This window comes from Delphinapterus leucas, chromosome X (assembly GCF_059928025.1).
Source record: "Delphinapterus leucas isolate spDelLeu-1000000601 "Yukka" chromosome X, BTC_Dleu_Yukka2, whole genome shotgun sequence".
NCBI lineage: Eukaryota > Metazoa > Chordata > Mammalia > Artiodactyla > Monodontidae > Delphinapterus > Delphinapterus leucas.
In genome coordinates, this window is record NC_143150.1 from 114,527,090 (window position 1) to 114,544,570 (window position 17,481).

Sequence of the window (17,481 nt, forward strand, 5' to 3'; positions counted from 1 at the left end):
TCCTGGGATCACTTCCCAAAATAAACAACTTGCATGCTAAATAAATAAATAAATATCTGGTGTTTAAAAAATAACATTGTTAGCACCTCTGATATTTGAAAAGCTCTATTTATACACTTTAAGAATACCTAATTATCTGCAACATATTTGCAGAGTTCAGAAAGATATGTATCTATAAATCTGTGTATCAGTATCATCTACACATTTACATATTTCTAATCTATACATTTATAGATAGAGAGAATGAAAGAATAGTATGATAAAGCCAATACAGTACAGCAAAACAATAACAATCAGGAAATCTGGGTAAAGGGTATATGGGAGTTTTTTGTGCTATTCCTTCAACTTTTAAGTCTGAATTACCTCAAAATTTAAAAGTTTAAAGAAAACATATTTTATATTTCAAGCACATACATCTGGAACAAGATGATACTAATTTAAAAAGAGACCCTACTCCACCATTTGCTCTCCTTCTTGGCACTTGTAGCAAGAGCCCTATGACTGATTTTTTCATTCATCCTTTACAGTGCTTGTCACAAAATAACTTGAGATTTATTTGTCTGTGTCTTTCCCAGAGCGTAGAAATATATGGGGAGCCTCCCATTTTGTTTCACAAGGCCAGCACAATCTTGATAACAGAATTTAACAAACCTAGCACACAAAAATCCATGGACCAATATGAATCATAAATACAGACGCAAATATAACAAAATACTAACTTACTCAATTCTTAAGCAATGTCTTAAAATAATAAACCATTCATAAGCAGGATTTATTTCAAGATTATAAGGTTAATTTAGCATGAGAAAATCTAGAGAAGTTAAAAGAGATACTCCATGTGACTCTCTTGATAAACAGTGAAGAGATTTTTCCTGAGCAATACCTTTTTGCAAACTAGGAATAACAGAACACAATAAAAAAGGTTAGAAAAAAAGAAAAAATATATTGGAGGGAATGCTAGAGGCATTACTACCCAAGTTAGGAATAAGAAAATTATACCCGGCTTCTCTGGTGGCACAGTGGTTAAGAGTCTGCCTGCCAATGCAGGGGACATGGGTTCGAGCCCTGGTCCGGGAAGATCCCACATGCTGTGGAGCAGCTAAGCCCGTGTGCCACAACTACCGAGCCTGCGCTCTAGAGCCCACGAGCCACAACTACTGAGCCCACGTGCCACAGCTACTGAAGCCTGCGCGCCTAGAGCCCATGCTCCGCAACAAGAGAAGTCACTGAAATGAGAAGCCCGTGCACCGAAACAAAGAGTAGCCCCCGCGCTCACTGCAACTAGAGAAAGCCTGCACACAGCAATGAAGACCCAATGCAGCCAAAAATAAATAAATAAAATAAATTTATTTCAAAAAAAAAGAAAATTATACCCATTACCACTGCTATAATTCAACATTATTCTGAGAATCTAGTCAATATAGTAAAAGGAAAGGGAGAGACAAAAATTACAATTATTTCTTAATTTTATGATTACCTATCAAAAAATCCCAAAAACCCACCAAATAGCTATCAATTAATAAAATAGTTCTATCTAGATCCAATATAGATATATCAAAGCTTTACAACAGGCATCAGGAGTTGGCAAACTTTTTCCATTAAGGTCAGAGAGTAAATATTTTAGGCTTTGCAGGTTATATGGGCTTTATGGGTCATATGGTCTCTATATGCAAGTACTCAACTCTGCCTTTGTGGTGCAAAAGCAGCCATTGATAATGCATAAATGAATGGATGTGGCTGTCTTTCAAAAAAACTTTATTTACAAAAACAGGCAGTGGGCTGGATTTGGCCCACAGGCCACAGTTTGCTGACCCCTACTTTATACCACAAAAAAAAAATGGGTGATTGCGAAAAGTAACCATTTAAAACAGCAAGAAAATATATGAATACCTAAAAATAACTTTCTAAAGGGTGATTCTGATATATGCAACAAAAATGAAACGGTGAATACTCTTTCAACACAACAATTTCGTATCTGGGAATTTATCCTAAGGATACATTTAGATAAGGCCATAAAGATGTGTAAACTTAGGTATTATTATAGTGTTATTTATAATAAGGAAAGATATCTACTGACATAATCCATGTCTATGAGGAATACATTATGTGTTACAGCAGGTGACAGAGCAGCGTGCGTAATATCAGCTATCTTTTATTTTTTTAAATATATGGCTGTGCATATGAGATTATGCATATGTACCCACACATGGAGAAAAACACCTGGAAAGCTATATACCCAATTGCTTTATTAGCAGTTATTTCTAGGGGTGGATTTATGTGTGACTTTCTTTTTACTCTTTGCATGTTAATTGTGCTCCTTTTTACTTTCACGACTGAGCTTGGAAATAAATTTTTTTCATGTTTCAAAGTAGAAAAAAAAAACTTGTGCTGCTCTGAACAATTTACTCTTACTTCTATGAATTTTAGCCCATATACCATGTCCTCCTCAAACAAAGCCCACCGATACTGATTTTAGTTTTTACAGTAAGACATTCCCAGAAATTCTTTAAATTATTATAACTGCTTCATGCCCTGAAGACAGAAATCTTTGGGCTATAACTAATATAAAAGGATCATCTATCTGGAAATATTGACTTTTTTTTATCCTTCAGTGATATTTCTCCAATTGTGTGTGTGTACATGTGCACACATGCACACATCTCTCTGTCTAGGAAGAAAAGAAGCCAGAGAAGGGAAACAGGAAACAGGCAAGAATGGTAGGTAAAGGGCCGACAGGAGTTAATATCCTGCAGGAAAATAAGTCTCAGTAAATTCATTCTTCAAGGTCCTATTTACAGTTCCACAGAACAGGAATCTCACCTGTTGGGTTATGGGAAAACTCTGACATTCTTGCAAATTCTCATTTATAACTTATGAAGATTAAGTTTCAGCCTTCTAGTAGAAAATGTAAGTCCATATGATTTATATCTAGTTGTGAAATTTAAGCACATTTTTCCTTAGTGACAATAGGTATCTAATTATTTTGCCAATGGTTTCAGATGTTGTAACATACATATAAGTTGATACGTATTTAATTTTCATTAAAATTAATGAACTTAATTCTTAAAATCTTCAGGAAAAGGATATGGAGAAGATAGAAAAATGATGATTCTCAAAAATTTTCAGAAATTCTTTTAGGTGTGTTACTGAATGCAAGTTATATGGCATAGCTCAGTTATAAGAAAGCCAAAAAGATATATGCTATTTTTGCCTTCTCAAAACACTCACCTTACCTGGCCTTGAAATCTCTCTACTTGCGTTCTGAAGTGGTTTTCTCCAACAACTCAGCATAAAAATTAGACCAATTGTGAGCAGAAGATCCTCTAGCAAAAGATATTTCCAACTTTTGAAGAGTATGTGTGCATGCACGCATATGTGAGTATGTGTGTGTGAGCTCGTCATTGCTTGAGAGGCCATGGGGAAAGGACAGTCTCCCCAGAGCCAACTTAGAAGTTAACAGGAACAACATGACAAACACAAGGTCATCCAGAGTTCCCAAAAGTGATGTCAAAAGACGATGAAGTGTTAAGTACATTTTGTAAACCATGAAAATCCAGGACACAGTGAGCAAGTGATGAAGTTTCCTCTGAACATAACAGATGAATAAGTATACCAATATAACATGATTTTCATTAAGTATTCCTTTGCTCCCAACCTCAATCAAATGCTATTTATCCTTCAGCAGCAGAACTTACTATTATCAAATGTGAATATAATGAACTACACTAGGCTTGCACTGAGATCTGAAAGATTAAAATTCCACAACTTTCCTTTCAATCTTCCGCTTTAAAAAATCCCGGAAGTGAATTTAGTATAGTTAAAGAGTGAGCAGTCATGCCTCAAATCCAAAACTATGTTTTTCTTGTCAAATACTGCTCTCTGTAAAGCACATCACCAAACCCCAGTAGAAACTTACCCTTCAACTTGAGGTCGACATTACGTCTCAGCCAAGGATAAATCCCATAGCTTGGCATATCTTCAGGAATTGGATTACTGTTTATCCAGCCATCACAAGCAAACCGGAAGAAATTATCACAGGGGTCCGCAGACAGATTTACTTTACTCAGGATGGAAGCAGCTATTTAAAAAGAAAATCACAGGATTAATGACAAGCACTGAACATTGTGTACTGGTCTCTTCCAAGCTAAACAACGATTTCATATCAACCAGTTCCCAAGCCTTGGCTTTTACATTTCCCCTCAAATGAAGCCCTGAATCAACTTCACTATATTAAACTATTACATCCAGAGCAAGTGGATAAAAGTTTAGTCATATCATAGTTACTGGCTTTTGCAGGAGCACCCGGAACAGGAATATAAATGGAGTATAAGGTAAATTGTTTGCCAGGACGCGCGTGACATTTCCTTCCATTCCTTTCATCCTTCTGCAAGGTGACTTTGCCACTCTTGCCACCAGGATCTATTTCCCCTGCCATGGATCTGGGCTGGCCTTGTGACTTGCTTTGACCAACAGAAAGTGGCAGAGTAACTTTTCATGAGTTTCAAAACTAGGCCTTAAGAGGCCTTTCACCTTCCACGTTAAATCCCTCTGGAGCCCCGAGACTGCCCTTTGAAGAATCTCCTGGAGGAGGTAAGGCCACGCGAAGAAGAACCAAGCCACCACCAACCGCCAGATGTGTGACTGAAACTATCATGGACCTTCCAGGCCAGGCGACCGTCCAACTGAATGCAGCTGTATGAATGAGCCTAGGCAGTCTCAGCAGAGGAACCCCACCAAACCCAAGGCATCATAAGAAATATTAAATCACTCTTGTTTCAGGCCTTTAAGGTTTGGGGTGGTCTATTCCACAACAAAGGCTAACTGAAACAGAAGCCCACATGTAATACCTAAATGTTGACAATATCTATTTACAATACACCTTTATAAAGACCTGGAGAGCCAGGTATGGATCCTTGAGCCCCTTGACATTCAGGGCAGCTCTCAGAGGAATGAAGCCCTGGAAGAGACCCAAACAGGCCCTAAAAGGAGGCTTGGGGCCACCTTGCAGGGAATTCTGGGTTGAGGAGGGGAGAGGCATGGCCAGAGCAGAGCAAAGTGTAACATTCTAAATGAGGGGCCCAGGGCAGGGGCCCCTCTTGCCCAGGTCTAGGGGCAGAACTGGGTATTTGTATGAGTTAACAGAAAGACACGATAGACTGATCTGCCATCTTTTCCTCTTTCTTAAGGCCACACTCGATTATATATGGAAGATAGTCAATCGGTAGGAAGTTCGTTCATACTTAAATATGTATCCATGAGCTTTAAAAAAAAAGTCTTTCGTTACAAAATGAGAAAGTCCCAAAATTCCTAATATTGAACTCCAACTCCCTTCCAGCTGCTGGCTACCACTCTAGCATAAAGATATGCACCAAATGATTTTTTTTTTTTTAAAAGGCGGCCAATATTTTAATGACCTGGGAAAGACGACAGCCTGGGTGATTTTCATAATTAATTAATGCCAGAATACATTTATGTTTGAAGTAATGAAAACTCAATGAGTTTTCAGCTAAACTTGAATGACTTGCCGAAAAAATGTAATCTGCATAAATTTAGATGCGCATATTACAGTTTGGTTATGTGTGTGGTTCCTCCAGGTTTAAAAGTAAGGCTACATATTTCTCTAGCCCAGACTTTCTATGAAAATTTCAAACAGCTTTTTGTCTTTGATGAAGTTAATAATATACAAACAACTTAATCTCTATAGAACTTCAAAATCCCCAACACGCTCAATCCTTCCACATCCAAAAAGAAAAAAATTGGTTTAGAATCTAAGGTTGATAAATTTTAAATTTACTTAATATTTTCATCTTTCAGAATTAATTAGGTTGTCTCCAATTACAATTTTACTTACTGTTACTATTTTATCATTAATATTTAATATGCAAATTTGCTAGGACACATAAAATCTTCATTTTAGTTTATATTTGTGGTTATTCTGGTTGTGCAGCCACAGAATGAATCTGCTATAGGACACCTCAGGAACACGGATCATACAAGTTTCAGTCCCACACAATATTCAGAGTCACACAGAAGAACCCTCACACACATTTTTATTCACATAAGCACGTTGTTTTCTGGCCACCTTCCCAAGCCTCCCCCTGCCCCCAACCCTCAAATGTATCCCATCTCCTCAGTATTCTTGCAGGAACCTAAACTGCAAGATCAGCTCTGACCTCAGCCCTGGTATAAAGTGGGGGAATACATCACTCACACTGAATTTGGAACTGAGCCCACTACGTGGAAAAACTCCAGCTTCAGCCTCTCAATTCAGCACTCACAATTCACAGCTGGGCACAGGGCTGCACTTTCTGCAAGGGAACTGTGACTTCAAATTGCAAGGGACCATAGCTGTCAAGACACCAAAACTCCTCTCCCCCTACTCAGCTCCATGGAGAAAAACCAGAGAGTCTTGTTTTAATCAAAGAAATATGATAATGAAGGAAATCTGTGAAAGGCCAAGCTATGTATTCCCTCAAGTCATTGCATATAAGGTAAATTGTTATTCAATCTCCAGCTAGTGTTTATCTAGTAGAAGTGAAGACACCACTCCTTATGCCACCCTGACTTTTTAAGTTTAATCAGGGTTGGGGGGGGGGAGGGAGTAACAATAAAATCACTAATATTGAGCATTTCCTCTGTGCCAGGAACTATGCTAAGCCCTTTTCAGGCAGTATAGCCTCATCACAGACTCTGGAGCCAGACCACCTGGTTTTGAATGCCAACAACCCCATGCAATAACTATGTAACCTTAGGCAGGTTACTTAGCCTCTCTGTATCTTAGTTTCCTCATCTGTATAAAATGGGATAATAATAGCACCACATAGGATTTTCATGAGAATTAAATGAGAAAATATGTGTAAAGTGCTTAGAACAGTGTCAGGCACATCGCCAAATAAATACAGCTGCCAGATAAAATACACAATGCCTAGTGAAATTTGCATTTCAGATAAATGACTGCTCTTATAGCGTAAGTACTACCAAATATTGCACGGGACATACTCATAGCAAAAACAAAATTGTTGTATATCTGCAATTCAAATTTAACTGAGCATCCTGAATGAATGCACGTAGCTAAATCTGGCAACCATACACACAAATTTGCTATTACAATTCCACAAACACTCGAAACTCTTGAGGCCAGATGTTTCAGAGCTCATAGATTCTAGAAAAGTAATGCAACGCCTAAACCACAGATTATATAATACCTCCAGCAATGTCTGGAGCAGCACTCCTGCAGCAAGCACATTAATAATTCTATAGGGAATAAATGCATATTCTCTTAAGTAGGATGAACAAAGTCTAAAACAGCCTCACATGAGTTAAGATCCAGTTTTGCCGTCACAGGAACTGAGCTCGGGTCCAGTCTTGCCAACTGAGCATTACAACGCTCTCTAGGTACAGGGTAAAGGATATGGCACTGTGGACCTGGATTACTAGTACTACCACCAACATTATTTTCTTCTAGTCTCACAACCAGTATGATAAATAAAAATTCTTATTCCCATTTTACAGATGGTGAAACTGAGCTTAGGATGGTTTATGTATTTAGCCCAGATCACATGGCCTGTACCTGGCCAGATAGATCATGCCTCACACTCATCAACCTCTCTGGCCTGATCCACTATCATTAGCACGCCCTTCCCTTGTTTCCTCGTTTCCTCGTTTCTTTGTATTCTTCCTCCACCTCTTATTCTGAAAGAGGGATTAGGATAGATGGAAATAGAAAAGGAAAGTCAAGAAGAGAAACCATCTCGGAAAAGACTGGCACCTGCTCGCAAAAAGTCCAGAACGTCGCTCTCCCAAACTTCATCCTACCAGCACGCAGCGCACAGCGGCGCCCACGCAGCGCACAGCGGCACCCACGCAGCGCCCACGCAGCACGCACGCGGCGCCCACGCAGCACGCACGCGGCGCCCACGCACCGCACAGCGGCCCCACGCAGCACGCACGCGGCGCCCACGCACGGCACAGCGGCGCCCACGCAGCACGCACGGGGAGGCCACGCACCGCACAGCGGCGCCCACGCAGCACGCACGGGGCGCCCACGCACCGCACAGCGGCCCCACGCAGCACGCACAGCGGCCCCACGCAGCACGCACGCGGCGCCCACGCACGGCACAGCGGCGCCCACGCAGCACGCACGGGGAGGCCACGCACCGCACAGCGGCGCCCACGCAGCACGCACGGGGCGCCCACGCACCGCACAGCGGCGCCCACGCAGCACGCACGGGGCGCCCACGCACCGCACAGCAGCGCCCACGCAGCACGCACGGGGCGCCCACGCACCGCACAGCGGCGCCCACATTACAGGACTGTAGCCCTGGTGAGCCTTTTGCTCCAGAAACAGCGGAAGTATCTTTTTGAATATTAGAAAGCCAGTCGCCAAGGTGAAAACTAAAAAGAGGGCAGCAAGGGAAAACACTACCTGGCAGGAGACGACATAATCAATGTCATTCTTCAAGCTTTACTTTTACATTATTATGATTCGTAATAAAGAGACAAAACTCATGAAATAAGTGGCCCTCCGTACGAAAAGTTGACTTAGGGTTTCAATTTGAGTTTGAGTTCAAAATTTTTAATTTCACACATCTGCAAAAACTGTTCCACAGACGAAGCACAAGGTGATGACGTGAAGTCTAAAACCTGTCCTCTGATAGTCCCACCTGGTGCCCCACCTGACTCCAGGTCACCCTTGCTCCACTGGAGAAATCCCTAGGTCATCTGCTCCGCTGGGGGCAGGAAAGGACCTGGGAATTCCCACATCTTTCTCATCCTTTCTGGGACAAGATCAAAAAGCTGAAACAGTTGTCTTGTCCCTAGACTCTAGTAGGTCTAATATTATGAAAAAAGAGCAAGACAGGACCAGGGTCCAAGAGAGTTTCCTGGCATGGCCTCTGGCACACAGGCACAGATGGAGAGGAGCCACACATGAACTTGAAGCCCAGCCCTGCTGCTAACTCAGGATGTGACCCAGAGCAAGTTATCTAGCACCTAGAAGCCTACATTTCCTCATGTGCAATTGGGCCGGGTGATAGCACCAACTTCATGGGGTTCTTATGAAGATTTTTATGAGATGGCACATGTAAGTCATTTAACATACTGCCCGGTTTAAAACATATATATATATGTTGATCACTTAAGAATGGGACAAGGGAGTTCCCTGGTGGCACAGTGGTTAAGATTCTGCACTCCCAATGCAGGGGGCCCAGGTTCGATCCCTGGTCAGGGAACTAGATCCCACATGCATGCTGCAACTAAGGAGCCCACGTGCTGCAACTAAAGACCCAGCACAGCCCAGTAAATAAATATTTTTTTAAAAAAGAACTCTAATAGAATAGACTGGTGGTTGCCAATGGGTAGGAGGGTGGGAGAGGGTAGGAATGCAAGTTTGGGATTAGCAGGTGCAAACTGGTACATATGGAATGGATGGACAACAAGGTCCTACTGTATAGCACAGAGAACTATATTCAATATTCTGTGATAAACCATAATACAAAAGAATAGTAAAAATAATGTATATATGTATAACTGAGTCACTTTGCTGTACAGCAGTAATTAAAACAACATTGTAATTCAACTATACTTCAATAAAAAAATAAATTTAGAAGAAAGAACTCTAATAACACAACTGTCTAACCTAGTACCTTTGTATAAGGCCTCAGAGTTTAAAAGCCCTTTCACCTAAGTCTCTTCCATCTCAATAAATGCCACCACCCAACCACCGCCAAAAATCGAAGTATCACTTTGATTCTCTGAATTTTCTTGCAGCCCACATCCAATCCTTTAGCAAGCTCTTTATCTCCTAAACCCTCTTGTCTCCCTTCCCATGTCTTGAATTCAAGACAGCATCACTTCTCACCTGGCTTGCCGAAATAACCACCTGCCTGAGCGACCTTCTTCCATTCTTGCCCTCTACAGTCTCTCCACCCCAAAAGACTCCCCAGAGTCGAGCTCTCCACAGAGAGATCTTTCTGAAGGCTAGTAAGGTCTTGTGTCTCTGAAATCCCTCCAGAGGCTTCTGAACACACTTACTTAGGAAAACCTCAAACTTGCTGGCACCTGGGTTCCCCACTGACCCTGATCACCTGCATCCTGCCCCTCACCCAGAGGCTCTTCCCATTCCTCAAGTCCCCCAAGCTCTTTCCTCTACGGGACCTTTGCCCCAGCTGTTCCCCCCACCTGGAAAGCCCTTTCCTCCATCTTCACACAGCACTCCCTTCTCATTATTCAGAGGGCCCCTTCAATGTCATTTCCTCAGACTTTGCAATCTAGCCATCCCGTCACCTGCCACCACATTATTCTATTTTTTTAAATTTTCTGCATAACATGTACCACCAGCTGATATTTTTCTTGTCCATTAATTGCCTTGGATGTTTGTTGTCTTTCTTCCCTTACCGGGTCATTCGGCCTCACTGCTATATTCCTAGAACCTAACTCAGTGCCTGGAGTGCAATAAATATTTGGTGCAATAATTCATTAATCTCTTCTCTTAAGGCCAAGAGGAAAGTGAAAGGACCATGTGCTTAACTTATCCCATCACTTTCCCCTTGGAAAACACACACTAGTGTCCCTGGCCACTTAAAAATGGGAGTGGGGCTGGGATCCAGGTCCTGCAACTCTAGGCCCTCACACTGGTTTATGGAGGGCAAAACTGATAGATGTTGCAAAACTGAGGCAACTTTAACAGCTCGTCTTCACTTTGCGGTACCCACTGATACACAGTCTGTCACCTCAAGAAAAATTTGACTTGTAACGTGAAATAGAAGGACCCAAAGAGATTCCAGGTGACAGTGGAAGTATCGGTTTACAGAGGGTCCCTGCTTAGACGCAGACAGGCCAGACCCACTGACCAGAAGATACAGAAAGACTACTTGAGATAAATGGGAATCTGTATCCAGCTAAGGGGATACGAAGGTCAAGGTCTCCAGGTCTTAAGAGAGGCCATTCAGCCTTCCACACCCCTTCCTGATTTCCTTTATAATGATTTGGAATACCGCACAGCTGTTTCATTGCAAGGAAAAAGAAAACAGGAAACCTACATTCCACAACTTCACACCAACTCTTGAAAGAAAACTTAAAATTTCATCAGAATTGCATTTCATACCTGGTAAACCTCAAGCAAACAAAATACTAAAAATACCGCCTGTTTTCTCTTCCACTCACCAAGGTACCATAATCATAACTTGACACAGGATGGAAAACTGACTTACCAGCTTCGATGCATTCCGGCTTCAGGCAGTACTCCGGCTTAGCTTGGAGGCTTAAGAAACCTTGACTCACTGAAAAAACAGACCAAAATAAAGAAATGACTGGCTTGCAGCAGACCACCACCAAGTAACCCACCGTCAGGCACGTATGCGAGACATTTGCTGTCAGTTCATCCTTCCCTGTGTTGACACCGAATTCAAAACTCCACCTGGCTCAGTGTCACAGAACCAGACTCTGGTCACTAGCTAAGTAACCTTGGTGAGACTCTTGGCTGCTCTCAAACTTGGTTCTCTTGAACATAACACAAGTGGGCACAAGCAGACCAGTGCTTCTTAGAGTCGGGGCCCCAGGGCGAGGGCAGCACAGCAACATCACCTGGGAGCTAATTAGAAATGCAAATGACCGAGCCCCACCCAGACCTTCAGACACAGAAAGTCTTTGGGCGGGGCCCAGCCATCTGCGTTTTAACAAGGCCTCCAGGTGATTCCGATGCAGGCTCAAGTTTGAGAACCACTGGGTTAAATGATCTCTAAAGTCTCTTCTATCTCTGATTATCTGTGGTTTAAGTCTCATAATTTCACTTTTTGTTTACAACTACATTCTCGTTTTAGTGATGGGAAAATTGAAACTTATAGACTGTGTCATTTGGACCAAATCCAGAGTGGAAGGAAAAATCTAGCACAGGTGGCATTTAAAGTTCTGCGTCTTATCTAAACCACCCATACAGACACGGCCCATCAAAGGGGGAAGAGTAAAAATATATCCTATATAACTCAGTCATCTATCAACAGAGTCATTATCTGCCTGCCCTGTACCCCACACACCCTCCTCCCATCAGGCCCAGCCAGACAGATGCATCTACCACACAGACGCAGCTTGGTGGACCAAGCTTCCAACTACTTCCACCAAAACAAAACCAAACAAAAACCCTGTAAGACAGAAGTAGCTTTTCACCAATGGCTTAATTTCCCCCATCTGCCTGGTAACTTCATCTAAATGTATTTCTGCAGAAGTATAGAACGGTGCCCTATTTGTAAACTTCAGGTAGCACCTGGGCATTAGCAGATGTGAGTTTAGACTTTGAAAATATTTGTGGTAGCCAAGGAAATTGTGGAGAATTCATTATTGCTGTACTCTGTGAGCAGAAATAAGGAATCATTTGGAAATGTGACATTCATCCTCCAAACAGTCTTTTTACCTGTGTTACATTAGAGATTCAAGAAAGCTGTCTATGGAACAAACATCTCAGGCCTATTTTTTTGTTGTTTTTTGTTTGTTTGTTTTGCGGTACGCGGGCCTCTCACTGCTGTGGCCTCTCCCGTCGCGGAGCACAGGCTCCGGACGCGCAGCCTCAGCGGCCATGGCTCACGGGCCCAGCCGCTCCGCGGCATGTGGGATCTTCCTGGACCGGGGCACGAACCCGTGTCCCCTGCATCGGCAGGCGGACTCTCAACCACTGCGCCACCAGGGAAGCCCTCTCAGGCCTATTTTTAAGAAAAGAAGTATCTTGTCGTAAAGTTATATTTTTGATTTCTTTAGAAAGCAAAAAAAATGTAAAATAATATATGTGGAACATAAAGATTAGTATGGAATATTTCAGTATGCCTTGGTGCTAGAACCATGGAGTAAATTTTCCCTTCAGTCTACTTCTATATGGTTACCAAATGTTCTTTAAGGAGCATGTGTCTTCTTTTACAGTGGAAGAACAAACTTTATTGTAAATAATAATATTTTATGATTGTGGACAATACCTTGTTTTATTTTAGAAAAAAAGATAATAAAATAGTTAAAGACATTCCTTTCAAGATACAAACTTCCAGTTATAAAATAAATAGGTCATGGGGATGTAACATACAGCCTGGTGACTATGGTTAGTAATACTCCGTTGTATATTCCGAAGTTGATAAGAGAGTAGATCTTAAAAGTTCTCATCACAAGAAAAAAATACATAACTGTGAGCTGATAGATGTTAACTAGACTTATCATGGTGATCATTTCTCAATATATACAAGTATTGAATCATTATGTTGTACACCTGAAACCAATATAATAATGTTATATGTAAATTATATCTCATTTTTTAAAGTTTTAAGGAGTTATTTCTTTCATGGAAAATAATTATTGACCGAAAACCTCTAAGGAAGCAAAACTAAAATCAAATATCCTTACCTGATGATGAGTAAAAGAAAAGTTTAAGTTAAATTAATTAGGACGCAGACAAACCCAGTCTCTGAAGGAAGAGCATCATTTCCATGGGGGGGTTATCTTAAGACCCTGTAAATTAAGAGGGGTCAACAAGCCCAGACAATGTGAAGGTTTAAGTGAATAAAACAGAGACAACAAAAAATTATTTCTAATATAAAAAATGAAAATGTTACTTTTTGCTGGTTAGGGGCTTTTTAAAAAACGTAAAGAGCGCTTTGGTTTCTCATTTTAGATTAGTCTATAAGCAGCAGAAGTGACTTCAGAATGCAGTGACATCATCCACATGAGCATGAAAATGACCATAAAGTGAGGGTCAGCAAATTATGTCCTGTGGGCCAAGTCCAGTCCACGGCCTCTTTCTCAATGGTCTGTGAGCTAAGAATGTTTTTTACATTTTTTAATGGTTGGAAAAAATCATAAGAAGAATATTTCGTGGCATGTGAAGATGATCCGAAATTTAAATTTCAATGTCCAGAAATCAAGTTGTACTGGAATACAGCCATGCCCATTTGTGTACATATTGTTTATGGTTGCTTTTGTGCTACAACATAGTCGGGTAGCCACAACAGAGACAGCACATGGCCCAGAAAGCTGAAAAAATTGTACACATCAAATTTATATAATGTTATAAACCAATGTTACCTGAATAAAAAATAAATCTAAAAGAAAAAAATGAAATACAATCAAATAAACTGGGTACAGGCATATAAGGCCTTAAATCCTAGGGCTCTAAGTTCTCTGAAACCACCCCAAGGCCAGTGGCTATCACTCTTATTGTATAAAGACTAAGGTTTTAAAAAAGAGATTACCCCAGAGCCTAAAATACAAATAAGAGGGAAGGAGGAAGGCCAGAAATTGCAGACATGTGACTGAACTTGTATAGGCAGAAAAATATACCACCAAGTTTACCCGGAAGTGCCTTGAAGAGAAGACGACCTTAACCAAAATACTGTCATAAAGAGCATTGTCTGGCAGGTCCCAGGAGATTTTCAGACAAGGACTTTGCTAGGTGCAGGGTGGAGGTGGGTGGCAGAGCCTGTGGAACTAGGCAGTGAAAAGGGGAGGAGGGAAGGAAGGGAGTCAGAAATAGCGCAGAGACATTTGACAAAAATATCATTTATGTTTTCACTTGAGAGTGTGCATTTACTTAAAAGCAAATGTCTCTGAATGTATTCATCCGAAAGGACATGGTCACCTGAAGCAATACTTCTCAAACTTTAATTTGCAAATGAATCACCTGGGGATCTTGTGAAAATGCAGATTCTGAATCAGTAGGTCTGGGGTGGAGTTCAGGCTCCCAAATGATGCTATAACGCTGCTGGTCCACAGACGGCACTGAGTAGCGAAGGCTGAGGGAGGCCACACCCTTACTCTCTAACACCATTACAGCTTCTCTAAAGATTCTAAGTGAGAGAGAGCCATGTTATTGGGCACATTGGAAAGTTATTTTTTCTATCTTAGGCAGGCCTCCTTACCCATAATAGCATCGCTTGGCTTGATGAATTTTACTGTGCTCTTAAAACTTCAGAGCTGATTTCAAAGAATCATCTTCTCTCAAGGAACAAAGATTTGGAATTCCCCAGTGGCCTAGTGGTTAGGACTCCACACTTTCACAGCAGAGGGCCTGGGTTTGATCCTTGGTCAGGGAACTAAGATCAGTGTGGCCCAAAAAAAAAAAAAAAAAGATTTACTGCCATCAAGAACATTCTGATAATATGCTACAGCCTCAGAATGTAATCATGAGAGGAATTTCAAAAAAGCTTCAAGCAGTAGTAACGTCATTAAAAAGAGCACATATTTTTACCTAAACAATAATCATTTGGATTTTTAAGTTTGGGAATGTTTGCAAAACACAAATAGTCTAACTTTGTAGTCACTTCCCACATAGTACATACTCCCTTGACATGCCCATATCATCTTTCCTCCAGTTTTGAATTTCAGGATAGGACACTTGCCTCAACCGCAAGTGCCAAGAAATCTCACACCAGTTTTCGAGAGCCTCAATTTCAGTTGCAGGAGTAGGAGGTTCAGCTGTACCAGAAAGCAATAAACCCATCTAATTTCCTAAATCTTCAGCCACAGAAAACGTGGAAAGATGGTTTGCTCGTTTTAGCAGAGTTTTCAACCACACAACCCTAACTCTTTTAAAGTTTAATTACTGGTTTTCCCCTGCCAAGATAAACATGGCCTCCTGCATCCTGCATGTGCCAAGGTATGTTCCCAGGCTTGCTACATTTCAAACTGCACCTAGACTCTCCTAAATATAGGGCTTGGTCCTACATAACTTTCAAGCTAATGAAATACTGTTTCATACTTGAGCCGTATGAAACAAATACAAAGGCGAAGAGTCAAAGATTCAAAATGCCTAAAATTTTAGAACATTCCTCTCCCCTTTCTATTTTGTTCTGTCTCATAAGAATATGCTTTTAACATCACTCTCTGGGTACATCATTCTCACCAAAAGTCATTAAAATCAATGAATCACAATACCTTCCAAATCTTAGGAGGAAAACCTCTATTTCCTTCATATTAGTTTTTAAATCTAAGAGAAAGGCAGGGTTAAATTTTTTATTCCACCAGAGTCACTGGGTTAGAAAGGAATTGAAGAATATCATTAACGGTGCATTTTTAAAGACTGATTTGTACTTTGTGAGTTAAATTTCATGATTCATTCAGGCAAACACTGACAAAAATCAAATGGAAAGAAATTCCAACATGGTTTGATCACAATGTAAAGTCTTTCCTCACAAAATAAATCAAAGTATCTGACTATGAATTCATAAACACTCATTTTGTTGAATGTAATGCATAAAAAATGTTTGCCCGATGCAACCAAATCCTCTAGCCACTCGAATCCACTTTATACCCACTTCACATTCTGGACTATGCATTTGGTACTTGGGAGTTTTTATTTATTTACCCTCCTAAAGAAAAAGCTTCCTTTCATTTGCATATTTAATAGAAACTAAGGATGCACCACCTACTAACACAAGCAAACAGCCCTCCACCTGCATCCTGACCAGGTTTGCCAGAATACAGCACAAGGAAGCCACTGCACCAGCCCAGTTCCACTTACCTAGAAAGAGGACCGTGCCCAGCACCAGGGTGCCACCAGCGAACACGGCCAGGGCGATTCGAGTGCCTCTGTTGGTCATCTTCCCACTCTCCACACTGCTCCCTGTCTCTGCATCCATTGGGAGAGATGTAAGGGCCAGGCAAGAAGAAAGTCGCTTTTTGTGGCTTGGTGGCTGGTCTCAAGAGTCTGTTAGGCGTTGACATCCAAGGTTCTCATGCTCTTCTACTAATGGACAGGTTAAAAAAAAGCCCGTCAGGATATGTCCTCTCGCCACCCTTTCTCAAATACTTCTTCACAAATGAAATAAAAGAAACCCAAAATTATTGGTCGCCTTGGCTTTCCCCCTGACCAGACAAAACAAACAGTGGTTGCTTTATCTTGGTGCTCTCCCCCCAGCAAGAGGGTGCTGCCCCTCTCAACCGATTGTTTGGCAGGCTCTTCTCTCAGGCGTTCCGACTGTACATGTTTTACTATGTTACTGAACAGATGTTTTAGCTATTTAAATGTATAGTCACTTGGGGAGGAAAAAAACGATTGTCTTTATCAAAACTGGATTCTTGTCAAACTCCCCCAAACTATGATAAGTTAGGTGGCAAGGATTCTTCCGACCCACTTCAAGATCTCAAAGAATCACATACTTCTTTGGCAATAATCATTCTGCTTGCCTGAACTGTCCTCATCAAAGATACTCTTTCAGTGTGCGAGTCCCTTTTTAAAGCCTTCTAAGAGTTCCTGGGATGTCCTGGAGCATTTTATTTTAGGAAGTTTGTGTATGACAGCATGTGCCAAAAATCAGAGTCATAGCCCAGTGCAGTGCAAAGTAGTAATTAAGACAACATACAGAGGCTGATGGTTTGGACTGGAACTTTTTTTAAGGAAGAAGGAAAAGCACTTCCTTTCCGTGGTGCTAAGAATTGTACAAAAGGCGAGTAAGTGTTCGAATTAAGCTTATCAGCCAGCACAGAAGATATGGCAAAAGGGTTTTTCCCTGC

The 17,481-nt window shown here is 41.3% G+C and overlaps 1 protein-coding gene across 1 annotated transcript in view; it reads right to left on the reverse strand.

The window, feature by feature from the left end:
• Positions 1 to 17,481, reverse strand: part of PHEX (phosphate regulating endopeptidase X-linked) — a 234,136-nt gene that overhangs the window by 194,838 nt on the left and 21,817 nt on the right. Inside the window, exons 2-4 of the mRNA XM_089904684.1 lie at positions 16,490 to 16,714; positions 11,211 to 11,279; positions 3,917 to 4,078 (exon numbers count right to left, since the gene is read on the reverse strand). Coding sequence (XP_089760810.1) covers positions 3,917 to 4,078; positions 11,211 to 11,279; positions 16,490 to 16,607 — 349 coding nt within the window. The 5' untranslated portion in view covers positions 16,608 to 16,714. The remainder of the gene's footprint in view (positions 1 to 3,916; positions 4,079 to 11,210; positions 11,280 to 16,489; positions 16,715 to 17,481) is intronic.